The sequence below is a fragment of the Cricetulus griseus genome, chromosome 6, assembly GCF_003668045.3.
Source record: "Cricetulus griseus strain 17A/GY chromosome 6, alternate assembly CriGri-PICRH-1.0, whole genome shotgun sequence".
NCBI classification, from domain to species: Eukaryota; Metazoa; Chordata; class Mammalia; order Rodentia; family Cricetidae; genus Cricetulus; species Cricetulus griseus.
The window spans coordinates 141,273,247-141,301,075 of NC_048599.1; the positions used below are offsets into that span (position 1 = coordinate 141,273,247).

Here is a 27,829-nt window from a genome sequence, read left to right on the forward strand (position 1 = left end):
AATGAACTCATTAGCATACTAGGAAAGACTGCTCTCTAAGCTATATGTTCCCATGGGAGGTTCCTATGGGAGGGTTGCTTGCTTGAGCAAAAGCAAATCAGGCTTGCTGTGTCCCTCCAGATTTGGTCCTCGCCTTGGCTTAGAGGATCAGGGCCTATACCTCTCTGTCTGTCTGTCTGTCCTGTCTGTCGTGTGTGTGTGTGTGTGTGTGTGTGTGTGTGTGTGTGTGTGTGTGTGTGTGTAGGGGGGGTGTGTCTCAAGCCTTGGCTTGGACTATGCATGAATGGAGGCCTTGGATCCAGGATATGGATTGAAGCGGGAGGGGTGGCAGAGGGAGATGTCTTTCCCTGGAGGAGTCTGGGCAGGTAGGAGGGGCTTTAGGGTCACTCCCAGGCCTTGAGGTTCCTTGCATCTTAAGTGTGGAGCCTTGGACCTGCAGAGTATGCTAAACTTGGGTGATAGACGTGGGGAGTCAGTCCACGACTTGAGATGGAAAAGTCTGAGATGGAAAAGTCTGGCTTGGAAGAGGGTTCTGCATCTTCGATGAGGGGCATGCAGAAATCCTGAGTTGGGGGTGTCAGTCATAGGCTTGGTCCCTCTCTGTAAGAAGAGGGGTGGGGTCCGTACTGGGCTGTGGCGGGGAGGACTCCGGGCCTGCAGGGGGCGCTGCGTCTCTCGCCAGGCTAATCTCGGCTCCGGGCCAGCAGAGGGCGCTATGGCGCGGGCGGCGCGGCGGGCTTCCGGCAGGTGGCGCCGTGGCCGCGGGGCCCAGGCCGGCGGCGGGCGGCGGCGCGCGCGCTGCGGCCGGCGGCTCGCGGCCCCGGAGCAGCGGCTGCGCGGGAGGTGGAGCGGCGGAGCGGCAGGCCCTGTGCGGGCTGAAGCGCGCGGTCGGCGAGCGCACGGGCGCGGCCGCGCGGAGCCCGCCATGCCGGCGCGAGTGTGAGGCGCGGCGAGCAGCGGCCCAGGAGAGCGGCGGGCGCGCCGGCCCTGTTGCCCGGAGCGGCCCGGCCGGGGCCTATGAGCAGCGGCCTCGGCCTCCGGCGCAGCCCGGAAATGTCCGGCAAGATCGAGAAAGCAGGTGAGGTAGACGGGCGGGCGGGCGGGCGGCGTCGTCTCCTGACCTCGTGTGCTGGACCCCCGGCTCGGGCCCCAGCCTGGCAGTGACGCCGCGAGGGCCATCTTTGAGCCGGGCCTGTCCGGCGTCCCCGGCGCCCGCGATGCTAGTGGGATCCTAGGGGGGCGGCTGAAGGGCCCGGTAGCCTTGTTCTCTGGAACCTCCCACAAAGGCAGGAACCCTGGACCCAGAGGAGGCCCGGCCCCGACCACATGTAGAAGGGCAAGCGCGCTCCAGAGGTGATCGGCAGCCCAGTTATAAAATGTGTCACTCCTAATGAGCCTCGAGTTTAACCACAAGTGTCCACTTCGGTGTCTTCAAAGGAAAGCAGGCTGGGGTGTGTTGGAGCGATGTTTCAGGGCGCAGCCAAATTGTCCTCCGGTATCCTGCCTTGCTCTGCTTGTAGAGCAGTGGGGAGCCACTGGGGTTGCGGGAGAAGGTGGACGCGATCTTGATTCAAACCTCATCTCTTTGTGTGTTCCTGGAAATCTTGGGGAGTCGCCTCCCGATTTCCCCGGCTTGATATTCTGAAGGGACTTAGACACTCCCGAGAGTCAATTACTGTTGTGCATATGGGGCCCAGAGCTTAATTAGCCGTCAAGCAGGGACTCCTTATAGGGGAGGGCGATTCTTGGCTGCGAGGTGAGGTAGGCAATGGTCCAGGGCCCGTGTTGGGGGTTGTCACAGTGGGGATACCCAGTAAGCCTGAAAACTCCATGAAGAAGGCAGACATGTAAGAAGCTGAGGGTGTTCGGCAGCACTGATTTTTGGAAGTTGCGATTTCACAGGTGGACTTGGGGATACTTGGCTGGGTTGTGTATTAGCAGTGGATCAGCCAGCAATGAATGTAACTTTTTCAGCCCTGGGTTTACACATAGGAAGAACTCACAATAAAGAGTTTTGGTACTCTTTATTGAACATCAGCTGCGTGTCTTCACTCTGTGTTTGTTCCCTTGGTTGTGTTGTTTATTAAAAACAAATACTTGAAGATTGCCTGCAAGGATGTGGTATCTGTTTTGAGGATTCAGAGAGGCTCGGTGAATTTTTGTAGCCCACCCAGCAATGGCCAGTAGGCTGGGTGTTGATACCTGCCCCTGACTAGAAATGGTACCATTCTCATGGCTGGACTGTTTGTTTTCAGGTGCTGTTTCTGGGGTGTTCCTCCTTGTCCTCTAGCCCTGGGGCTTCGTCTAGTGACTATGAGTCGCTTTCCTGCATACGTGCTGCTCCGGAAATATCTCTGGTCTATCTGTGCAGCATTGCTTAGGAACTCCTTATGTGTCTCATCCGAATGACACTGTTGGGGAAACTTGGATAATTTATTTAAAAATAGCATTAACAGGCTGGGGAGATGGCTCAGCAGTCAGGAGCACTTGTTGCTCTTGAGCACCCAAGTTCGGTTTGCTGCAGCCATGTGGCAGCTCATAACCATCTGTAACTCCAGTTTCAGGGGTTCTGACCTCTGTGTGCACCAGGCACATATGCAGTGCACAGGCTTACAGGCAGGCAGAACATTCATGTCTGTAAAATAAATACACCTAAATATATTTTAAATAGTATTAACTGAGTTTTCTTTATCAGAATAGTGTATGTTCATTATAAAAAATTTGGAGGCCATGGAAGAGTAAACAGAGGATGAAGTGAGCTGTCATCTCATAGGCTCCTTTCACAGTTCAGATTAACATGGCCTTCCACTGATTCTCCACCCCAGTCCCTTTCAGCAGAGGTCATGCTGGGGCCTTTTCTGGGCACTGCCTTCTGCTAGGGGTTATGGCAGTGACCACTTCAGAGGAGTTTGTCTGGGGAGCTGGTAGTCGTGCCTATGCTGCCAAGCCCCATGGATGTTCTGTGGACAGGCCCTAGTTGTGAGAGGTCCTGGGTGGTACTGCTCACTAGGCTGGGAAAAGAGGGTTAGTCTGTCTATGGTTTTTCCAGGTAGGGTTTCTCTGTGTAGTCCTGAACATCCTGGAACTTGCTCTGTTGACCGGACTGGCCTCAAACTCAGATATTTGCCTGCCTCTGCCTCCCTCCCAAGTGCTGGGATTAAAGGTGTGCACCACCACTGCACAGTTTAGGCTTTTTAATGGATCGAGAGATGGCAGGAAGATGGCTGCGGAGAAGATGAGAGGAAGATGCATTTGGGGTGAGAGAGTGTTGTGGTTGGCCATAGCTGGCTCTCATCTGAATTCTGGGGAACACAGTGAGATGACAGGAAGTGAACCCTCTTGCAAAGCTCTTTTGCTGTGATCCATGTACACCTGCCCAGGAAGACTGAGGTGTGCCTGGAGTGAGGGCTTGCCCTCTGAGCTTCTGTGGGTCACCCTAGGTGAACTGGATGTGCATCCCTCCAGATTTCCTGTTTGGTTTCTGGTGGACTTTGCTAAGTGGACCTGTTGTTAAGCATGAGAGATGGTGTGACTGGAAGGAGAGACCTTTATTCAGCCAGGTCCAGTCTCCAGTAACAGTTGTTACTGTTTTTCTGTGCTTCAAAGCAACAGAAGTGTTTCTGAAATATGCTTGTGGTCTCATCTCTCTGAAAACAGGACTGCTGTTTTTGCTTCTCAGGGTTAGTGTGTGGGGGAAGGAGTTAGGGGTTTTTGAGTGAACAGAAATCTTACACCCCTACCCTGGTCTTTCTGGTCAATTTGCCCTCCTTGTTAGCAGCTAGCAGGCTTTCACTTACCTCTACATCTATCACTCAGTCACCCAGCGGCCTCTGCCTGCAGCAGTCATCAGTCATGGGGGCATAGGAAGGCAGTCTTAATGTTCTTCTGCTCCAAGTGCCCAGGGGGAATCAGGACAGTCTTAGTTGAGGGGAATCTTGCTAGGCTGTCAGCTAGGAGGGTCAAGAGGAAGGTTGGGGAAGGGGTGCTGCCAGCCTCCTGTGATGAGGTGCTGAGGGCAGTTCTCTAGGAAACCACTGGAAGATGTGTAAGATGCTCTGAGTTTGGAAGATGGGATTGGGGGTGAAGGGCAAAGACACTTAGGGGTACATGTTAATTCTTCCAGTTGTGCAAACAGGTATGGTGGTTCTGCTTGCCCACATCCCTTCCTGCAAAGACACAGTGAGTTGATGCTCTCAAATTTCTGGAGCTTAATGCCAGACTGGGAGTAATCAGCTGTCTTTAGCCCACTGGCCCATGTATATTCCCAAGGAAGAAAAAGAGCTAGTGGTCAATGCTTAAAAACCAGGAAATTGCTCAGAAATCTCAGGTTCCTAGTTCTCTCGAATGATGAGAGTGTCTGGTAACTCTGAGACCTTTCACATATTTGTACCCATATGTGGGAACTAGGTTGTAGCTGTCTCCTTGGTGCCCCTGCCCCTTTCCCTGCCACATCACTGAATCAAATCCCCTTGCCCACTTGGACTGTTGACATTTTTGTTCCTGACTGGCAGAGATGATTCATGTCTGTTTGCTTGTGATCTGGACTTTGACTCTTGCCCCATTCCTTCATTGATTGGTTCCTCCATTCCTTCATCCAGCGGGGAGGGAGTACCTGCTCTCCCAGGTACTGTATGTGGCTCTGGAGGTTGGTATCCACCATGAGGATAACACTGGCCCGTGGCCCGTGTGTCAGCCAGGGAGTCTACAGAATTGGACTCAGGGTGATAGTGGTGACTGTAAGCTCGTGCTACAATAAATGGAGACTTCAAGAACCTTGCTGATTTCAACTGGGTGGTGAAGCTGAGTGGTGGGAAATGTCCTGCCAGACCTCTGTGCTGGAGGAGGGAAGTCCCTGGGCTTCAGTCAGCCCTACTCCTGCCTGTCCCACTCTGCTCTGCTCCATCCTTCAGAGTTACAGACCACCTAGTTCCTGGGCCCTTAAAATAGGAAGAGTCCTGTGGTCTTCTAATCCTTTTCCTCCCTCTGTGACCAGCTAAACCATAGTCTGCCTATAAACTTCATTTACTAAACTGTCTGGTCAGTGCTGGCATCTGGGGCTGCAGTGATGTTTGTTGGGACTGGTGGGATGGCCACAAGCTCCCCAAACACACCCACTGACAGAATAAATATGGGTCTCAAAGTACAGGTAGGATGCTTTCCAAATGTTTACAGATACTTATGTTAGGAATGGGAAGGAGATTTATAGTGGAACTTGCTATTATGTATCTTCTCAGAACAGAAAGTCAGACCCCTGCACTTTCTGTGGCCTAAGGGCCCTGAAATGGGTAGTCACTGGGTGCCGGTCACTCTTAACCACTCAGCTTATACTTCCCTTTCTCCCAAGTTAGGAATCTTTGTGGTTACAGTGTTTTCACAAATGTTGAAGGTCCACGTTCCTTCATTGACCTGCCGATTCAACACTTTCTGTGTGCCTCATTGCAGCCACCTGTGATGTGGGATGGTCTCTGAGAGCCCTCTGGAACATGGTCTTCCCAAGGTGGTAGGCCAGCAGTAAAGCAAATCAGTCTGTGTGTGGATACCTTTCTTTCACTTCAGCTTTGTTGCAGGTGGAGGGTGAGGGTAGACTATCCCCATGTTGCACCTGTGGGTAGCAGAGGCCTGGGGGATTTTGGTACTGCCCAAGATCACACTCTTAGGGAAGTGAAATGGGGAACTGACCCTCTTTCTGTCTATACACTGTCTTCTACACTGTAGAATCCCGGTGTTGTGAGGGACACAGCAGTGTCTACCCCAATTTTAGTTTATGTTTCTACACTTCTCTTCTGATCTTATGGGGAAGAAAATGCCCCAAACTACCAAGTTAGTTCATGTAGATCCAACTTGGCCTTGGGGAGCTTATGATTTTTGTAATACTAACAACATTCACGGCACTATAGGAGATAAGGGATAACGTGTTTTTAAACCAGCCACAGCAAACCCTAATGTTTCCTGATCTTCTGTGCAGCTGTTGGCAGGGGTGGTTTGAATGGGATTCCTTGTAGCCAGGAGACGATAGGCTTGGAAAGATGACTCACGTATGAGCTTGCAGAAAAACCATTTCCCAAATTAGCCCAGATTGCAGCTTGCTCTTAGTGCAGGCTGGGTCTTACCTCAGTCCAGCCAGTGTGTTGCTTGTTGCCATAGTAAGATGACACAGTGGAAAGAGGAGAGGCCTGGCCACAGTGCCTGCCACACCCACGTGACCTCCACCCCCTGCCTTGCTGCTGGGACAGGTGTTCCACTGACGGTCACCACCACACCCCAAAGGCTGTGTTATGAGTAAATAAACACAGCCCACAGCCTGTGAATTAGAAGAGACCTGTCATCTGCTGGGCCTTACTTGCTGGTTTGTTTGAGATCATCTGAAACCTTATGTGTCCTCAGGTGATTCTTTCCCTTCTTGGGCCTCTCACTTTCTCCTGGAGGGCCTGGAAGGATTGGGACTCTAAAATTCGAGTTTCCCTGACTGCAGGTCCCCTTTGTCCCTAAGAGAACAACTTCGTGTGGCTGGGGATGTAGCTCATTGGCAAAGTGTCTGTCTATCTAGCCTTGGGTTTGATCCCAGCACTGGAAAACAAAACATTAAATAACAAGTAGTGGGGAAACTGCTTTGAGTTCAACTGCTCTTACCCTGTTGTGGCCCTCTAGGCTCTTCTGAGGTCCCTCCACCAACAATGTGAAAACCCACTTCCTGGATGGCCTCACAGCTTCCTCTACCAAAGCTGACCCCCTCATGGTGCCTAGTGCTTTCTCTTCCCTAGCAGATGGTAAATTCTGGGGAAAAGCATCACACAAACATTGAGTGCAGTGGTGGTACTGTTTAACTCATTCAGAATCCAGAGCCCAGTTTCCTGTCTGCAAGTTAACAATAAACAGATAAAGCCTTAAATAAATCCTCAGTTCCTGGGAGAGGTGTGACTGGGTGGCTGCAAGCCAGCTTAGCACACAGTAGGTACCCAGTTCATAGTTATTCAAAGAATGAGTGACTGGCTGGGGTGTGGCTAGGTGGGACAAGTACTTGCCATCAGTTCATCTCCAGCACTACTGATCAAAGCAAAAGATAAAAAAGAAAAAAGAAGGTGTAAACTTAGTCAATATCATCACAGAGCAAATTTAGGTTTCTACTTTCAAAGCATTGATTGTCTTTAATCCTTTCTGGGGATCAAACCAGAGCCTTCCACATGCTAGGCCAAGTGCTGTACCACTGAGCCACACCCCAGCCCCGACTAACTTTAGATACACTTCCTCTGGCTTTCAATTGCTTGCTACCCAGGTTGTTTCTTGGTGAGTTGCTAAGACTTCTTCTCAGATGGGAGTACCCAATGGATGGGGTTCTGTGTTAATTAACTATGTACATTGGTCTGTGTTTTTGCATCTGAAAGTTGATGATAACATTATAACCAGATTCCCAAGCTGATGGGGAGGTGGAGGCAAAAGGATGGAGAGTTTCTAGGCCAGCCTGGACTGCAGAGTGACACCCTATTTCAAAGAACCTTAAAAAACAGCCGGGCGTTGGTGGCGCACGCCTTGGGAGGCAGCACTTGGGAGGCAGAGGCAGGCGGATCTCTGTGAGTTCGAGGCCAGCCTGGTCTCCAGAGTTAGTGCCAGGATAGGCTCCAAAGCTACACAGAGAAACCCTGTTTCGAAAAACCAAAAAAAAAAAAAAAAAAAAAAGAAGAAGAACCTTAAAAATAAAGACAAAATACCCCACAAATTCTCAAGGCTCATATGGTGGTGCCCACATGGGGTGTCCCTGATTGTTGGGAGGCTAAAGAGGAGGATCTGGTGAAGCCTAGGAGAATAGTCTGGACAATATAGTGAGACTTCATTGGGAACACACAAAGGAGAAGAAAATCCTGTGTGTAGTTCAGTGCTAGAGTATATACTTGCATACACAGGACTCTAGGCTTGGGGCTGGAGAGGTGGCTCAGAAGTTAAGAGCTCTGGTTGCTTTTGCAGAGAACCCAGGTTCAGTTTTCAGCACTCAACGATGGCTTACACCTGGAACTCCAATTCCAGAGGATCTGAAACACTTCTGGTCTCTTCAGGCACAGTATGCACATAATGCATAGACATAGGAACATATGCAAAACATTTTATACATAGATAAATAAGTCTTTTAAAAAAACAAAAATAAAGCTAGGCAGTAGTGGCGCACACCTTTAATCCCAGCACTTGGGAGGCAGGCAGATCTCTGAGTTCAATGCCAGCCTGGTCTACAGAACCAATTCCTAGGATAGTCAGAACTGTTACACAAAGAAACCCTGTCTCAAAAACTTTAAAAAAAAAAAAAAAAAAAAAAAAGACCCTGGATTCAAGCCCCACATTGCAAGAAGAGCAGATTCTCAGAGTGAGGCAGAACCCCACTCAGCTCTACAGAACGCTGCTTGCCAGTGTGCACTCCAAGTCCCCATTTTAGTCACTGCTCTCTTTGCACAGGAGCAAAAAACTCTTGGGTAGTGCTCATCCTTCAAGAGCAGTCACTGTGCTGGTATGTACACAGCAGTGGGGGTGCCAACCCTGCACAGGCTGGTACCCACAACAAGCCCCTTGTAGGTGTCCTGCTTGATGCTTGTTAAGCTTTTCAGTTGCCCTTGGAACATTCCTTAGGAGCATTTCCCAGCTCTACTCATTGGTGGCCGGAGGTATTTGTTCTGTGTGGCCAGAAAGGGTGGGCTCTGCCCCTCTTTGTTTTTTGTCATAGGTGCCTTGTGTGAGCTGAAATGCAGTTGGAGGCTGACCTGGGTGGCTGGAGATCCTGGGTCTATGCTGGCAATTCCTCTCTCTACCTCTTTCCTTCTTGTCTGGTACATGATTCAGAAGCCTTCATGCTGCCTACTAAACACACCCTGGCTCCTGTAGCTAGCCCAGGTGCTGAATGACTTTTTGCTTTCCCACTACAAATCAAGTTTTGTGTCAGAAATCCACCCTACTTTGAAAGCATGGAAATGGGGCCTGCTGGACAAGAACAAGAGCTGTTTCAGTAGTTTACTTTATAGCTTAAAATTTTTTATAGCCAGGCAGTGGTGGCGCATGCCTTTAAAACCAGTACTCGGGAGGCAGAGGCAGCCATCCGCCTGTGAGTTCCAGGCCAGCCTGGTCTACAAGAGCAAGTTCCAGGACAACAGCCTCCAAAGCTACACAGGGAAATCCTGTCTTGAAAAAAACAAACAAACAAACAAACAAACAAACAAAATTGTGTGTGTGTGTGCACGTGTGCGTGCCTGAACCCATGTATGTTCACCATAAGGATGCATGCATGACCTATGGAGATCAGAAGAGGGAATCAGATGTCCTGACACTGGTTGTGAGCTGCATGTGGGTTCTGGGAGCTGGAAACAGGCTCCCTATAAGAGAAGTAAGTGTTCTTAACCCCTGGACCATCCCGCCAGTCCCCAGTTTATAGCTTTTATAAATGTTCACCATTGGTGTGGCCTGGCAGGTGTGGCTCTCAGGCACACAGCAAGATGGCTCAGCAGCTAAAGGCCCTTGTCTCCAAGTCTGACATCATGACCATCAGTCCCTGGTCTCACGTATTGGAAGGAGAGACCTGCCTCCCACAAGTTGTCCTGTGTGTGCCATGATTACCCCCCCCCCAAAAAAAAAAAAAACCCGTGAATAAATGTAATAGGGATTAAAAATGAAGCAGAGCAGGAGGGTGATGCTGCAGTGTTCTGGGAGGTGGGTGTGGAGTGAGAAGGCAGGACAGCTGAAGCTCTGTGAACTGCTGGCTCCAGACCACTACTTCACTGACCTAGAGCAAACACACAAGACTCCTGGTTAGAAACAATGGTGGTATTTATATGCTGGTTATAGATAGTCCCATGTGCCTGTCCTCCTTCAAGTGGCTGGTTGTGACCAGATAGATGGATGATTGTGGGGATCTTGGAATTGGTATCTCTCAGCCCCTCCTTTCAGTAAGTAAAAATAATAGTAGCAGCTAACAGTCATTAGGCACTTACCACGTGCCAGTACCAGACTCTGCCAAAAGCATTCCACACATGTGACTTCATCTTCACAGTGGAGGAAAGGTACTGTACTGTTCTACAGAGCACTCCAAGCTACAGGCTGTTCTTGGAGATCTGGATCAGTTAAGATGTGCACAGCCATACACAGAGTGGGGTGAAGGTAAAAGCCCACAGGCATGCGCACTACTTACCCAGGTCTCACTGGTTCTGGACACCTGTCTTAGCTCTGTGACATGGTCGAAGATGGACTTATTTGTTTCCAGGTACTTCTCTGCTTGAGAGATGGCTGCTGTCAAGGTTAGGGATGAAGTGTAACAAGGAACTTGAGAAGAAGCTGTTCTGTCCAGGGCCCAAAGCCAGGGAGTTGCCTTCACCCCCAATCCTCCCTGTTTTGCTTTTTGAGACAGGGGTTTGCCATGTATCCTAGACTGGCCTTGAACTCACTGTGTAGCACAGGCTGACCTCAAACTTACAGTAGTCCTCCTGCCTCAGGCTTCTGTGTCTGGTTGAAAGGCCCTTGCTGATGCTGACTCTACAGTGCTAGTGGTGGGTTGAACACAGTTGCTTTGCTAATGATTTCTTTCTATGTTGAGACAGGGGCCATGTAGCCCAGGCTATTTCGAATTCATCATACAGCTGAGATTAACCTCAAACACACCTGATCCTCTGCCTTTGCTTCCCAAGTATTGGGCTTGCTGATGGTATTCAGGGAAGGCTGACAGCCAGCAAGCCCCAGGGATCCTTCCGTCTCTATTTCCCCAACCCCAAACACTGGGACATAGGCTTGTGCCTGTGGCCACATTTAGCCTTTTACATGGGTGCTGGAGATCCAAACTCCGGTCTTCATGCTTGAGCAGCAAATGTTCCTATTCACTGAGCCACCTTCTCAGCCCTGTGTATGTTCTTGGCTCTAACTATCCATCATCAGAATAAATGCAGTCCTCCCCAGCTTCCCAAGTATTTCAGATACAATCTCCTTTGTCGCTGTACATTTTGTTGACTCTCATATCTAAGGTGTTGGGGCTGCGCAGCATTGTTCTGGGTGAGGGAGGTGGTGACTGGTGTTCACTTTCTCTTATTGCCAGACACTGTGCTAGGAGCTGGGCCTTCAGATAGGTGCTTGATTTCTCCTCTTACTGGGAGAATAGGCAGGTGTTGGGACGATTTGACAGCTGTGGGAAGAAAGGCAGTGTCAGGGGAAGTGGCTGGCCGGCTGGCCGCAGGCACATGCTGCAGGGAACCTGGTTTTCCCTTCCCTCCCCCCTTGTGTCTGGACCCTGGGTTCAGCACTGGTCTGCTGAGTCACAGGGGTGTCTCAGAGGCACCACTATTACCATTGCTTGGAACCACTGGGCTTGGGACTTCCCTGGGGCTTTCCTGCATCTCTGCAGGACTGACACTGGCTGCTCATCTGCCTACAGACTTGCAAAGCAGCCTCTGACTCCTCAGTTCAGAAGTGGTTTCCTGAAGGCAGCATGGGAGTGGATTGGTGCAGTAGGAGTGATGAGTGGCCCTGGCGGGTGTCACTGAGTGCCTAGCAGGAGTTGACCAGACAGTGCTTGTGTGAACTGCAGGAGACTGAGCCTTTAATACATTCCTCTATGGTAGAGGCAGGGTGAGCCTGAACAAGAAGATCCTCCTGTGACCCCAGGACTGCACCAGTGTGCCGGCTCAGTGCCCTCTGAGCTGTTAACAGTCTTCACCTGTAAAATGACAGGCAAACAGATACAAAGGAGTGGCTGAGTGTGAGCCTTGGGGCCCTGAGCCATGAGTGGGTCTGCCTCATGGTGTGCCCGAAGGGAAGAGTCCGTGAGATTGATACCTCAGGGTTCTAGCTGAGTCTTAACACTTGGGAAGTGCTGAGTAGACATTAGCCTTGTTCTTACCGAGGGCCCTCCAGCTCTAAAATAACATTTCTTTAAAAATATTGATAGAGTAAACAAAATTTCACACTTCAGTCCTCAGAGGAAAGGACAGTTCTCTGACTATTGAGGTGCTTTGGAGTCTCTGTGCTGGGTCTGTGGGAACCCTGGACCTCAAATAAGCTGAGCACCCTTCCACTGAGCCACACCTGGCCCTCTTCCCTGCCTCTCTTGAGAAGGCCAACTCCTAAGGTTAAGGTGGTTAGGGATGGTTAGAGGGGCTGCAGGCTTGTGGAGCTGGGTGTCACCTAAGTCACACACGCTGGCCATGCTGCAGGCGGGGTGAGGACTGTGCTGACTGTGCTAGCTTAGTTGAAAAGAAATGAGCTTGAAGGCTGTGGCAGGGCTCAAGCCCAGCGGGTATGTTTTTACTGCCAAGAACACTTGTTTCCCCCACCCAGGGCTGACCCTCAGGATTTTGAAACCATCAAGGTCAGCTCTCTCAGTGTGTTGCTTTTGTTTTGTGATTGTTAAAATACTTTCTGTCACTCAGGTCTTTGTGATAGGTAATTTACAAATGACATCAAGTGCCCTTCCAGGATGAACCCTGCCCTGTGTTTGCCTCCCATGGTTACCTTTCACAGCTGCAGGGATTCAGGAATCCTGTGTCCTGCTAAACATCTTCCTGGGCCTCCCTGCCAGGTGCAAGTGGGTGTGTAGACCTCATGCCACTGGCGTGAAGCACTATTGTCTACAGGAAGTGAAGCTGTTCAGCCCAGCCCCTCACTCTGTTCATTGGGTCCTGGAGCTGCAGGACCTCCCACTTCATTAGCATCACCACAGTCATCCACGCTTCTGCCTGGGCTTGTCCAGAGCACCTTACCCATACCAGTTCTCCTAGCTTCTCACTGAACCCAAGGCATGCATCAAAAGCACGCTTTTCTGAATGGTCTGGCTTTGTCTCTCTTCATCACTCCGAACACAGAAGCTTGTAGGAGCTGTTTTTGTGTTTGAAGCTTAGGAACTGGGCTAGGATCATGCACTGTACTCCCACGCTGGGCTGCAGTGGCCAAAGTTCTCAGGCCTCAGCTCATAGGATGAGAATGCCTTCTGCTGCTCAGTCACGTAGGTCGAGGTCACCACAGAGTGTGAGGGTCACCATCACCACCAGACTGGTAACAGATGTTTTCAGGCAGTGCAAAGAGAGTAGACTTGGTGCTGCAGAGTCACTACATCCTCCATGTCCCCTCTGTGAACTGTGGATGTGGGTCTGCTTAGGGTCTGGTCTGCTAGAGCCTGTGCGGATGGTTAGTCCCTGGAGGAAACTTGATACATGTTCTCTCCTGCCACAAATCCCTCCTCCTGTGTGATGGAGCATTTGTGAATACTTTGGCTCTTTAGAACTTCATGTCCCCTAGTTCAACCAGACTGGGTTCAAGTGGTAGTCCTCATGCACCCCTGAAGGTTGTGAGGTCCCAGGAATGCTGCTTCCATGTAGCCATGTGTGAGCATAGGGAGCTTTCCTCTTCTGAGTGAGAATGCTCTAAACTTACACCGTGAACCTCTGTGTTCAACATGAACAGATCTGTTTAACCCTCCATAGGCAGAAGGCCCAGCTGCTCCACTACCCTAGGGGAATCTCAAAGACCTGCAAAGTCTTTGAGTCAAACTCTTCCAACCTCAGTGACCACTGAGCTCTCTTCTGTCTTTCCCTATGGAAATGCGACCATCTGCTGTGTTTGTGGACACTGGTTTCTTTACTCTGCACTCATCAAGTTATTATGTTTATCTCTAACTTGTTCCTTTTTATTGCTGTATAGTATTCCTTTGTATTGTCTTGTTTATCTGCTTGAGAATTTGACCTTGGTTAGCTCTGTTTAAGTATTTCTGAGGAACAAACAAATGATACCCAACAAAAACAGCCTTTTTTTTTTGTCTCATGCTGTTTTATTTGGGTATTTTGTCCCTAACATAATATTTTTATTTTTTGGGAATCTGACATCATGCACCCCAATGACACTCACCTCCTAGCTCTCCTAGGTCCCCAACCTTTGTGACCCCCCAAGAAGAAGAGGAAGGAGAAGAAGAAACACAAGTTCAATTTGTGTTGCCCATATACTCCCTGGAACATAGTCAAACTCTCAGTGGCCAGCCCCTTAAAGATAACTGAGTCCTTCCCTACCTGTCCCCTTGTAGAAGCCTCAGTTATGGAGAGCTACACTTGAGCATCCTTATCACAATTTTTACGAGTTCTCTTAGATGGCTTCTATCTAGCCTGTTACTTTTTGGGGGGTAGGGTTTGTTACAGAGGCCTTTTATGTCCCTCTTTCTCAGCTGTGAGCCTGCAGTCATCAATACCATTGCAAAAATAGCTTCCTTGCTCTTTACAGTTAGCAGGAGCACTGATCATGGACTTCTACATGGCTTTTGGTGACAACACCTTAATTTTTAAAAATGGACAAAAGATCAGCCAGGCAGTGGTAGCCCACACCTTTAATCCCAGCACTCGGGAGTCAGAGGCAGGCGGATCTCAAGTTCAAGATCATCCTGGTCTACAGAATGAGTCTCAGGACAGGCTCTAAAACTACATAGAGAAACCCTGTCTCAAAAAAGAAAATGGGCAAAAGATTAAATAGACATTCTTCTCAAAGAAACTATGAAAACAGCCAATGAGCTTATAAATATGCACAGAATTAATAATCACTAGGGAAACATAACTCAAAACCACATTGAGAACACACAGTGAGAACGCACAAAGATGGTTCCTTTCAAAAACCTTGGGAACAACATCGTGGAGAAAGTGAAACCCTGAGTTGGCAGAACATGAAGTGGAAAACTAGACAGCAGTGCCTCAGAAGTAGAATTATCTATCACATTCTTCATTAATGCCAAAAGGTAGAAGCCACTCAGATGGCCATTCATGGGTGGATAGATAAAAACCAGTTTGTCCACATAGTAGAATATTATTTAGCCTTTGGTGCGGGGAGAGAGGGCGCACAATATGAGGTGCTACACTGTGGATAAATCTGGGGGCACTGTGCCAAGTGAAGTAAGCCAGAGACAGAAACAGGCACTATGTGGCTTCACTTTCATGGGATCCTAACTTGGTAAAAATCACATTGATGAAGCAGAATGGTACAGGGTCTGGATGAGGGAAGAATGAGCTGGTGGTTGATGGACAGTTTGTTTTGCAGGGTGAAGATCTTGTAGAGATGGTGGTGATGCAGCATGGGGTTTGTGGATGATGTATACACAACATGGCTCAGGTAGTCACTTAAACATATTTTGCCAGCAGGTGGTATTAGCACACACCTTTGATCCCAGCACTGGAGAGGCAGAGGCAGGTGGATTTCTTGAGTTCCAAGACAGCCAGGGCAACACAGAGAAACCCTGTCTTGAGAAAAAAAATGAACAAACAAAAACATGTTTTACCACACTTGTTTTCATGGCACTCTACCACAGAGTCTACCCCCAGACTCATCAGTTTCAAAACATGCTAAAAATATAAAATAGTGTTAGCATTTGTTTACCTAAGCATATTATTTAGTTTTCAACTGTATCCTTATACAATAAATGATATCAAAACAGTTTTTAAAAAGCAATCTGTAGTGGCTGTATTAGTGGGCATATAACTGCTGCTTGATGGGCTGTGTCTAGGCTGGGAGGGGCTCTGGGTACAGTGACTCCTATACTGGGCCTGGCCCTCAAGGAGCCTGTGTGATCAGGAAGCCGGTAAGCCAGAGCAGATACTAGACCTCTGGGTGGGGATCTTGCTACCGTGTATCTGGATGTTTCAGCTCTGGTAGACTCCATGCCAGCCCCACCTTCAGGAACTGCCCAGACTCTGGGTAAAGTGTCTCTATTCCTGTCCTGTATTTATACTCTGAGGCCATCAGAGCCAAGAATGGCTGACGAAGACTCAAAGGTCTGAATGTGCAGCTTGGCTTCACCCTGGGGTGTCATACATAGTCTGGACCATAGTGCTGGGTGCCATTACGGTCACTGAAGCCTGGATTTGTCAGGGGCTGCATCCTGGGCAGTCGATGGTGCAGGTGGCAGGCACTGTGAACCCCTGGAAGGATTCCAAGCTGTTGGCCACATTCCTAAGAAAATATGACCGGCTCATGGGAGAGGCGGAGGGAGGAGAATCTAGACAGAAGCAAGGCCACGGCTTCCTCAGAAATTCCAGCCCTCCGGGCTCTGTTACATGGACAGCACCTCTGCAGAGCTTCATTCAGCCTGCGATCACCAAGATAAGAGTCTTTGGCCCATGGGTGTCATTACAGTCCCATGAATAACCAGCTGCTGTGTGGACATTAGCACAGCAGCAAATGTAGGATTGGTTTATAACCTTTCTCAGGAAGCATACTAACAGTGGATTGTAAGACAGCATACTTGGATTCCAAAGTTAAGCTTCAAGAAAGTGTATATCCAGGGACACACTGGAGCATAATGACTCCTGCTGACTTCCCAAGTGCCTGTTCTGTAGGAACCATGACAGGAGCTTGGACACCTCCCCAGATCTGCCCCCACTCCCCACAGCCTCTTGTTTGATTTCAAGACAGGGTCTTGCTTTGGAGCCCAGGCTGGCCCTGGAACTCAAAATCCTCCTGTTTCAACTTCTTGATGCTGGGATCACAGGCATGTGCCATCGTGCCTTGCTGAAACACAGCATTGATTCAAGAGTTGGGTTCTGAGTCGTTGCTTATGAATGTCTCCATTACGGCCTCCCAATGAAGAAAGTCACTGAGGGTCCCTGCCTATGTGGACCTTGACGAATGAAGTGCTTTCTGCTCAGGACCCCACCCCTGCCGGCATCCTGGGACAGATGGAAAATAGTCACAAATGTGCCCACACAGCTTGTATTGCAGAGGAGTCAGGTTGCTTTGAGAGACCTGGTTCAGAAATATGCTGGCTCCAGTACAGGCTTAGTTTTGGGGGTTCTCATGAATCTGTGCATTCTCCATTGGTTCTTTTCTCCCCAGAAACGCCTGCTACTAACCAAATCCCATTTACTCAAGCCGGTGAGCATCAAAATCTGGAAGAGCTAGATTTAAGACCAGTGAGCATGTACAGACAGTTTAAAACTCATCATCCTTGTGGGAAAGCTAAGCAGTTTTAGTTTCCTATTCTTGGAGTAGATGGAGACAAGAATAGAATTTGTGTCAAATTACATCTCCTTAAAAATTATTTGTAATTTTCAAATAATATATGTATAGTTCATGGAGTATGTATGTGCGTGTGTGTGTGTGTGTGTGTGTGTGTGTGTGTGTGTGTGTGTGTGTGTACATACGTCATTTGTTCATGTGGCGGTCAAAGGACAATGTGAAGGGGTCGGTTCTCTCCTTCCCTCATGTAGAGATTGAAATCGGGATGGCTGAATCATCAGGGCTTCAGTTTGTCACCCAAATAACAATCCTGCTCTCCTTCCTGGCAATGTTATTGGGAGGCTACGAGTGTGTATCTGTGTTGTCATTCTGCTATTCTAAGGGCAGTTCCTCACTGCTTAGACCAGATCCTTAGTGCCCTTCCCATTCCTCTCTGTGGGAACAGTGGCTGCAGAATGTGCCCTCCTCAGCAGCATCGTGTGGGAACGCATTAGGAATGGGTGACAAACTGCAGCCCTGACGTTCAGTCAGCTGGTCCTGCTGGCCCATGGGAGAGCTCAATGGAAGTTCCTGTCTGGCAGTGAAACAAACCCTGGTAATGTGGAGAAGTAGCTTAAAACACCCTCCCAAAGCCACTGCAGTGTAAAGATGATTCTGAGAGAGAGCAGTGGGAGCAGAGGAAGAATTCTGCAGCAGCCGTCTAATTAGCTCTGCACGAAGGTGGCCGGCAGTTTAGCCGCCGTGAAAAAAACTGATGTATCTCCCACTTAATGCATAGTGTGCCTTGGGATATTAGCTAATTAATTAGGATGATGTATGAGTCATCTGATAAACAAGACATTTAAAAGCTAAGCATCTAGTTTGTACTCAAAGTTTAAATCCGTTTGAAGCCACACAGCACAGCAGCCCTCTCCCAGTGTGGTGTTAAATACTGACAGGCTTCTTCCGGTCCAGATGCTCCCCAGAAAGCAGCTTCCTCCCAGCCCTCTGGTGCAGAATCTTCACCCCCTTGAACGCTCCAGTTTGGAATGTCCTGGAATGAGACGCTGATCACTTCCTGGACAGTGAAGTCCCTCTAAACCAACGGTTCGCAACTTGTGGGTCATGACCCTTTGGCAAACCTTTATCTCCAAATGTAATTACAGCATGATTCATAACAGTAGCAAAATTACAGTTAGGAAATAGTAACAAAAGAGCAGTATGGTTGGGGTCACCACACTGTGAGGAACTATATTAAAGGAAAGTTGAGAACCACTGCTGCAAACAGAGCCTGTCCCCGAATATCTATTTCCAGCCCTTCTTTTCTCCTGGTTCATGGGCAGGTACCAGCTGCCTGCTGAGCATCTCTCCATGAAAGTGGTCTTAACCTGTTTGGGCTGCTAGGATGAAATGACTTAAACAGGGTGTAGCTTGTAAACGTCCATCCCTCACGCCCTGGCACATTAGGTGTCCAAGGATGGTGCCTTCTTGCTGTGTCCTCACAAGGAAGGGGTCAAGAGTCTCTTCCCACACATGTGGGCTCTGTCATCATCAACCAATCATCTCCTTATGAGCCACTAACTGGGAATACAACTTGACTGTGAATTTGAGGTGCACACCATACATCCTCAAGAGCATACCAGATGTGTGCAGACTTTGTGCCTCCTTTCAAGCTTCCCATCATAGTCTGGGCTGCTCCTGAAATAGGGGTTCTCCTGCCTTAGCCTCCTGAGTTCAGGGACTACAATGCTGCCACCCCTGGGCCCATGACATCTTGGACCCCTTGGCTGAGGCTCAGAGTCATCCTTGCTGTCTGACTCTCCTGGATAGTCCATGAGGTTGCCAGTCTCTGTGCAGGTCCCTTGTAGCTGGTGACTTTGCTTCCATTCTTGTTTCAGAAATATCCGTTTATCATTGAGCTGCTACAGGGTAGATTGGACCTGCCTTGTATGACCACAGCCACCTGACCCTGTTTTCTGCCCTTAGCTCACACTGTTTATCTTCTGCCACTCAGCCTTTGTCAATGCTGCTCCCCTGACTCTGGAAGTTAAGAGAGAGTTTCATGGCAGGAGCCAGAGGCTAAACTTCAGAGGTGGTGGAAGAGAGGTGTCCAGCCTCTCTCAGAGCAGCATCCCTCCTCAGGGGGACAGATTATGGGACTCCATAGGGATGCCTTGAGAGTGGGCTGGAGAGGTGAGACATGAGCATTTCACCAGCAAGTATACTAGGCGTGAGGTGGTGTGGGGGCCAAGCTTCAAAGACCTCTGAATATCTACATTCTGGACCTCCCCAGGCACTTAGTGCCCCCCGCAATATAATGCCATCAAAATGTGCTCCATTATTTCTGTTTAGTTGTCAAACTTCCTTCCAAAACCAGTTGTAGTGGAGCATACCTGTAACCCTGGAACTTGCATTGTGGGGGCAGGAGTTCCAGGCCAGCCTTGACTATGTGATACACGAGATCCTGTTTACAAACAAATAAAACCCCAAACCAAACAAACAGCCTTCCTTCCAATTCTAGGCTGAACTGAGGAATCCAGGTGGGCTTTCCTGGCCTCAGAGCTAGATGTAGGTCCTGGTAGAAGAACGGCCTCAGGGAGGCAGGATGTATGTCTGTTGCATCCACAGTAGTGTCTGCATGGTCTTCATTTATAGTCTACATTGCCAAGACGTCACTGAAGACCAGCCATCTCAAGGGCCTGGGAGGCAAGGAGCTGATTTTGAGGACTGTGCAACAGGTGAGCTACTCACAGGTTATGGCAGTGTATAACTCCCTTCTGTGTCTACCAGAGAACAGCACAGTTGCCTCACTGGGGTGCCTCCGGCTCTAAGGACTGAGCTCACAGGTGCTCTGCAGATACAAAGTCTGGACCCCTGAGACTCATCCACAGGTTCTCTGCCATTCTGGAAACTGTTTGAGAAGGATTAGGAGATGTGGCTTTTTGGAGGACATGTGTTATAGGGGAGGGGTGTCTGTGGTTTCAAAAACCTACACCATTTCCAGTTAGCTATCCCTTCTTTATCTTTCTTTCCCTCCCTCCCCTCCTCTCCTTTTTCCTCCCTCCTCCCCCTCTCTTTCTGTCTCTCCCTCTCTCCCCTCGTCTCTCTCTGTCTCTCTCTCCCTCTCTCTGTCTCTGCCCCCCCACCCCCTGCGTGTGCACCTGTGCGTGTGTGCTCCTGTGTGCGCCTCTGTGGGTCAGGATGTCAGCTTTCAGCTGCTGCTCCAGTGCCGTGCCAGCCTGCTCGATGCCTGCTCCCTGACTCTCTGGAGCCGTGAGCCTCCGAGTTAAACGCTGTCTTTTACAAGTCACCTTGGTGATGGCGTTTTGTCACAGCAATACAAACTCAGTTTCCCCATTTCATTTTAATGATTTGGACCAACTTGGTGATTCTTGGCATTTTAGAACCTTTTGAGGTGGTGAAAACCATCAACTTCTCTTCCCAGAAAAATGCATGTATATGGTTTAACACTTCAGGAAAAGAGCCCTCCCTTACCTATCCAGTGCTTGTCACCTCCTGCATGTTCTCCCAGTGACATGGGAGAACCCCATTCTTCAATTCTCGTCCTTCTTTCCTTGGCCTGCCAATTGGATTAGGTGGTGTGCTTCCCCAGCATGCCGCTCAGCGTGGTAATCAAATGTCTGTGCATGTCATTTCATGCTGGAGCCTCATTCTAAAGCTGGCTGGTGCTTCTGTGACACAGTCTGCTCAAGGGCCTTTGCCTCCCATGATCCTCCCCTGCTGTGCAGGGATATCAGCAGATGACCCAGAAACTTGGCCCATGAGCTCTGCCTCATGCCTTTGACACCTGACCTCTGCTCTGCTCAGCCCTTGGAGCATGTGCAGAACCGGGCTCCCCCGCCCCCTCCCCCATGGAACGTTCCCACCAGGCTCTGTGCTTCCTCGTATTGTTGTAATTTTCTCCAGGAGGGAAATGACCAACATCAGACTTTCCTCCCGGCAGACATACACACACAAAGCTGGGTGTCAGCTCCTGGGCACCACCCAAGAGCCCCGTGCTGTTTCTTTGGCCCTGTGGGGGTACCCACATGGCACCTCCTGCAGGGCCTTTCCTTTCTGAGCCATTTCCGTCAGCATCCTGCAGTGAGCAGTGCCCTGTACAACCCTGACTTATTTTTCTTCTGCACCCATCAGTTTATGAAGGGAGCTAAAGGGAGGAGGACTCTCACAAAAATGTTTCAAACTTTAGGCCACAGTGTTACATTTCTGGTTTATGTTGCTTCCCACAATCAAAATATCATTCCCGTGGCTCAGATATTTGCAAGTGAAGTATTGGTTTAATTGTGTGAGGGAAGTGAGTTATTTAACAGTGCAGCAGCAGATCTGTGCTCAAAAAGTCAGCTCTTGGGGAGGGTAAATCATTTTCTCCCAGTTGTAGCCAAGGCTGGTAGTTTGTAGATAATCACAATGAAACATGAAACTGTTGCTATTTTTTTATTGAGGGCCTGCTGTGTGCCAGCACTTTGTAAGTTCTTACTTAGCCTTTAGAGTTGTCTGTCTGAGGGTGGCTATGTGGTGTGATAGTATACAGTTTCCATGCATGAGAAAATAAAGTTTAGAGCACTTGGTTCCCTTTCTGTCTCACAGTTCATTAGCTCAGAAGCACATCCAGGCCTTTAAACCTGCCTGCCCTCCAAAGTCAGTTTCTGCCACTCTCCTCCTCCTTCTCTTGGCAGGAGGAAATTTTTCCTAGGCAAAGATGAAGATTGGGGATGGATGAGGCCTTCTCAGGAGCTATGTAGCTGTCCCCCCACCCTATCCCCATCTGTAGTGTGAAAGAGGCCCTCACCTGAGTCTGCTTGGCCTCTGCTTTTGAGTCTGATTTGAGGTTTGTAGCACTGTCATCATTCAAGAAGTAACCATGATGACCCAAGGCCAAATTGTCTAGCTGGGGTCAGCATGTGCTCCCAGTGCCTTTTGGTGTTTGTGGGTCATGGGGAAGCATGGCCTTGCTGGCTATGAGGAGGGCCCTCCTCTCTGGCGGCACTGGCTTTTGTTTGCTTTGGTTTTCGAGACAGGGTTTCCCTTATACTAGCCCCAGCTGGCCTGGAACTCAAAGTATAGCCTAGGCTGACCTTGTTGAACTCATGGATCATCCTCCTCGAGTCTGTTGAGTGCTGAGATCAGAGGCTGGAGCCACCATGTCCAGTTGTCACTCAGGTTTTGATTCATCCTATCTGTGAGCATCTTCTGTCAGCTCCCTGCATGTGAAGTGGCAGCCAGTCTTGATTGACAAGCATATTTACCTTTTGGGATGTTTCTGGGGACACTTTCTCTGACTTGGCAACTCAGGGGGAGTCCTTAAAAATGAACCTTCAGCTCATCTCCCCCACTTCACTGGAGCAGCACAAGTTTGAACATTTGGAACCAGGGCTGCCTCAGAAGCGGTTGAGCCACCAAGTCCTCAAGAAAAATTGTGTTCTTGAGAAAGTTGTATTTTTGCCAGTGTCATCCATAGATAGATACACTGTTTGGATCTTGGGTTCATTTGCCACCAGAGTGAAAACAGCTCAGAACTAACAGGGCAGAGCCTGAGCCCAGCTCTGTAAACATTTTGCTGTTGCTATTATTATTATTGTGTACCTCTATGTTCTCCATAGTGGGTGTGCACCTGCCACTATGGAGAACACATGCCTTGGTGCATGTATGGCAAGCAAAGGACAACTTTCAGGAGTCAGGTCTCTGCTTCCACCACGGATTTCTGGGGACCGGCCAAGCTCAGGTCATCAGGCTTTTTGAGGCAGTACTTTAACCTGCTGAGCCTCTCCCCAGACCCTGCACTGTGGGTCTGCCATAATCAGATGCCTGTATCAGCGACTTTGTAGAGTGGGAGGGGCAGTAATGGTGTGGGTGACACACCAGTGCAGAGGCCCTGCACAGGCTCAGGGTGGTCTCTATGTGGCTAACCCATTCCAGTGTGGGGGACCAGGTAGGACTTGTCACTGTTCACTCCTTCACCTATCCACACCCATCCACACATCAGCATTGCCAAGCACAACTTCTGACAGGCTCTTGTCCTGTTGGGCAGCTGCATAAGCTATTTGCCAAATGTTGATAAAATAAAACTTTCCCTAAGTGAAAGATGTTGAAATGCAGGTTCTGACCAGAACCTCTTTACTGTGTTAGTTTTGGCATGTATTAAATTTCACATAGTGTGGAAGAAGCAAGATCGGGTAGCATATTTGTAGCTGAAATTTCCCTGAGGAAAGGTGTTCAAGTGTTTAATGAGAAAGAGAGATGAAGTTATTCCAGCTCATCAAAAGGCTCAGGTGTGGTTAGCAGGGATAGAGCTGGGTTTAAAATCAGTCTCAACTAACTAGCAGCTTTGTGGGCCGCACAGGCATGTGGTTCCTGTGTGCAGTTTGTCCAGTGTGGGGTTGCACTGTGACGTGGGGTGGGGTGGGGGTCTCAGTGTGCAGTGAAGGAAACAGGACCCTCTTGCAGCAGCCTTGGAAAGATGAACTGGGTATGGGTTTGCTTTGCCAAGCTTGGAAGCGCAGACTGATTTTCTGAAATGCTTTCTGTATTGATGGAGGAAAGCACAGCACCTGAAGATCTTGTGGCGATGTAGCGAGGCACTTCCCCATCCTGCCTCATTTATCGAGGCCCTTCCTTCTCCAGGGCTAGTGGGAGCAGCAGCAGAGTTGAAGAGAGTATTAACTTTTCTGTGGTTCTAAGGGTCTGCTTTTGGGTGCTGTCTTCAGGCTGCTTCAGTTTGCTTCCATGCCATGCCACCCAGCTTCACAGAACATGTCTGCTGTGGACCACTGGCTAACGTGGAGCCAGGGCTCTCCTGTCTGACCTGCTGTGAGGTTAGGAGACAATCATGAAGAATATGTACCAAGCTTTTCTAGGTGGGTCTAGTCCAAATGACAGCAGAGGTGGACTGGTGATGTGTCCATTTAGCAGATGATGAAACTGAGGCTGCTGACTTTATAGGCAACACCAGTGGCAGAGCTGGGTTTGAAGCTCTGGCTAGGTCCAAAGCTGGCATTCTTACCCTGATACCCTTAGCAGCATTTCTAACCCTACTATGGGGGGCTGAGATAAATTAGACTTGACACTCACCTTGATTTTTTTCTTCCCTTTTCTCAGACTTCATGCCCTTGTTTTCTTCCTGCAAACCAGATGGCATGACACCTTCTCCAGAAAAATTGTTCTTTAGATAGAGTTGGGGTTTAGAACTCGGGGTACATACCCTTAAAGGTTGCACTGGCATTTAGTTTCCTTTGTGAATGAAGACATTACTTGCATCTGAGTGTTTTGTTTTTCCCTTGGAGCCACAGTATTAATGAGATCAGCCTGTTTCCTCTGTGTCATGGGGCTGAGAATGAGACAGACCTTAAATAGAAGGTGTGACACAGGGTCTATGCAAGGTTGCTCACTGCACACTCTAGAGTGGCCCATTGTGACTTTCGGCTTCTGGATCATCAGTCCCTACTTCTTCCCCTGGGAAAGCAGCGGTGGCGATAGGAGTGCAGCCCATTCTCTAGGCTGCTGCAGCGCTGGTGATGTCAGAGGAGGCCCAAGGAAAGAGCTGCTTAATATAGTGGATTACTGCAACCCACCGGTAGGGCGGTAACACCCTTTCTTCTAGTTTCCTCCCAGTACCACCAAAGAATTTAAAAGGCAGGAGGCTGAGACCTTTTAGAGTGACAGAGTTCCTGCTTTCTCCAGAGGGTGTGTCAGCGCTCCTGGGGCTCTGCCTGGGGCTGCTGGGTCATTTGGGTTATCCTAGAAATGAATCCCCTTTCAGCCAGTGACTTAGCTCTTACTCGTCATTCAGTGAAGACACCTGGGCTGTCAAAGGTGCTGTGACCGGCTGGCTTTAGGGATGGGCAATGCCGCTGAAAAACAGAAGCCCCTGAGACAAAGCCATCTGTGCCCCTGGAAACAAGGTAAGGAAGTTCTGCCCCATTCCATGGGCAGCAAGAGGGTGGTCTCATCTGGGACCCTTGCCCAGCTGAATCAACCTGGGGAGCCATCTTTCAGATCAGAGCAAACTCCCCTCTTAATGACCTGAGTAGCTGGTGGGTGGTTCAGCGAAGGACTTTCTGTTGACATCCTTCAATTTTTAAGACCCAATTCAAGTCAAGAGTTTTGCTATCCATGAGTTGGAGTATTTTGTCATATTTTTGGTGTAAAGAATGTTGTTAAAAGCTTCTAAGCATGTATCATCTCCCAAAGATAAATATATATCCATCCTGTTCACCTATTTTCCACACTGTGAGAGGCAGCAATCTCTCTCAACATTGACCCGGCCCCTCAGGCTGCTGTGTCAGCTCTGAGGGGAGGAAGAACGGGGTCCATAGCACTGCCACAGTGCCCCAGAATCAGCACATGATCACAGCAGTGATCCAGGACAACTCTGTCTCAGACATCTAACCCATCAGGCTAGCAGCTGGCAGGTATGCCACCAGCAGGACTTGGGGACAGGATCTCACTATTCAGCCTGTACTGTTCCCTGAGTTTGCTGTCTCATCAGGTTGACCTCAAAATTAGAGAGTCCTGTTTTAGCCTCCTTAGTGCTGGGGATTACAGGTGATGGGCCCGTGGTCCATTGGTTATACCTAAACAGTACTGGTGATGCAGCCAGGGCCTCACCCACTCTAGGTAAGTGCTTTACCAGTGAGCCACATCCCCAGCTCTCTTCAGTGTGTTTTTAACATGTGTAAAATAAAAGCAAGCAACAACTTGCTTAGCTTAACTTGTATAGGTTTCATTGGAAATAACTGGGTTTGCATACAAAATTACAGGAAGGTTTGAGGTTTGTTTGCCTTTGTTAACTAACTATAGTGAGAGCAGTTGTAGGGCCTTAGTTGATAGTTCATTCATAGCAAGCAGAGCCACTGTGATCCAGGGTTTTCTACTCACCTTTCCCTCAGAGAGTGGGTTGGTTTATCTAGGGTACACCTGGGACCACATTTGTCTCCTCCAAATCTATCTGGCCCTCTGACTTCAGGGCCGTTTCCAGTCCTCTTTCAGTGAGGTGATGAGATAGATCTTCCTGGTAGATGAGTGGTGGCTCCAGGCAAGCCATGCAGCTGGGGTCTCTGACACAGTAGGGAATGGTAATGAATGGAAAGTTCAGTGTCCACATTTGCTGCTGCTGGGACAACTCCAGAACTCCTGTTACTCTCCAGCTTGTTGTCCTGTGATGGCTGGTACACTGAGTAAACACTGCCGGAGCCAGCCATGATATGTGAGGGCCAAGCTTTGATGCATTCTGGAAGCTATTTTATTTATTTATTTATTTATTTATTTATTTATTTATTTATGGGTTTTCAAGGCAGGGTTTCTCTGTGGCTTTGGAGACTGTCCTGGAACTTGCTCTTGTAGACCAGCAAGAGCTGGTCTTGCTGGGACTAAAGGTGTGCGCCACCACCAACCGTTAATTATGTTTTTAATTTTTATCATTTATTTGTTTGTTTGACTTTTTTCGAGACAGGGTTCTCTGTGTAACAGCCCTAGCTGGCACTCACTCTGTAGACCAGGCTGGCCTAGGACTCACAGAGATCCGTTTTCCTCTGCCTCCTGAGTGCTGGGATTAAAGGTGTGTGCCACCACTGCCTGGCTCTGAAGGCTATTTTAAAAGAGATCCTATGTACCTGTCTCACCAGTTTGTTCCCACATTGTAGGCTGGGGAAGCTGGAAAACTGAAGGTGTGTGATGATGTGAGTGACCCAACTCTCTGCTGCCCTGTAGACTCTTCCTTTCTCATATTGGCTCTAGGAAGTCTCATGAGGGCCCAACTGGCAATTGCAAATTAGTTATTATTTCCTTAAAATAGATTGTGTGTCATCGTGTGGGTGCTGGGGCCTGAACCTAGGTCCTCTGGAGAAACAGCTACTGCTCCTAAACACTGAGCCATCTCTCTACCCCAACTCTTCCCTAAAATCCCAGCAGCCTGGTTCCACCAGGCTGGTGAATGGAGATGCTAGTGATGTAGGTGTGTGCACACAGTGTGGGTGGTAGCCAGGGAAATTAACACCCTCTGAGGAAGGGCTGACTATGAAAAGCTTCTGCTCATAGGTTAAGTGGGGCTTGTTGTGCTGGGAAAGAACCCTGCAGGCCAAGGGTAGGCGGGGTGGGGGTGGGGGTGGGGAAATGAGGCTCCGCCTCAGCGCAGCAGGGATGGATTTAGAGGTTTGGATTGTAGCCAGCAGAGGTGTTTAGACCTGCATGCACAGTGGAGAGGCATGCTTGATATCCATGTGCCAAGTCATAAATGTCCACCCAGAGCACAAACGGGCCAGAGTCTCACTCTGACCACTGACCCAGCTTCATATTTGCAGGCCTGCTTCCTGATGTCCAAGGGAAATGAGTGATGAGGCCTTTACTGTGCAAAAGCATTAACAAATGCACACTGCTTGCTAGGAACGCTTGCTATCATACATTACTCACTGGAAAGAACCATGCATTTACCGGGTCCATGGCATAGGCCTTAGGTTGACTCTCCCAGAGCCATCAGCTACATGACTTTGGGTAATTCTCTACCAGTGGCCTCCTCTCAAAAGGAAGATATGTTGACACTTTTTTGGGTTAATACCGGTGTCCGTGTACCCTGGTCACCATCGTTTATGGTACAAACTATCAGAGTATTTATTACTCCAGGAGACTCAATTTTCCCTTACTGGCTACTGTTTTTGTTTTGTTTTTTTTTTTTTTTTTTTTTTTCCAGTTAAGAGCATGCCTTCCAACTAGGGTGCCAGGGTTGAATTCTCTCATTTTCCAGTGACTTGGTGGTCAGATACAGAAAATGTACATTTTACTTTAGATGAAATAATCTTACATTATTTGTTATTCCTCCATCTTCTGGTGCTGGTGCTGGTGCTGGAGCACAGGGCCTTGTGCATGGTATGCCAGCACCCTGCCCTGAGCTATCCCCTTG

At 49.0% G+C, this 27,829-nt stretch overlaps 1 protein-coding gene across 7 annotated transcripts in view; it reads left to right on the plus strand.

Moving 5' to 3' along the window:
- The first annotated feature begins 894 nt into the window (after positions 1-894).
- Positions 895-27,829, plus strand: part of Rapgef1 (Rap guanine nucleotide exchange factor 1) — a 119,638-nt gene continuing 92,703 nt past the window's right edge. For 3 of the 7 annotated variants that reach the window (XM_035446832.1, XM_027423098.1, XM_027423100.1), the window contains exon 1: positions 24,758-24,836. In XM_035446832.1, the coding sequence (XP_035302723.1) occupies positions 24,773-24,836 (64 nt within the window). In that variant the 5' untranslated portion in view covers positions 24,758-24,772. Of the gene's footprint in view, positions 1,079-24,757; positions 24,837-27,829 lie in introns of those variants that run through there. The other 4 variants (XM_027423105.2, XM_027423106.2, XM_027423099.2 and 1 more) reach the window with 3 other exon arrangements.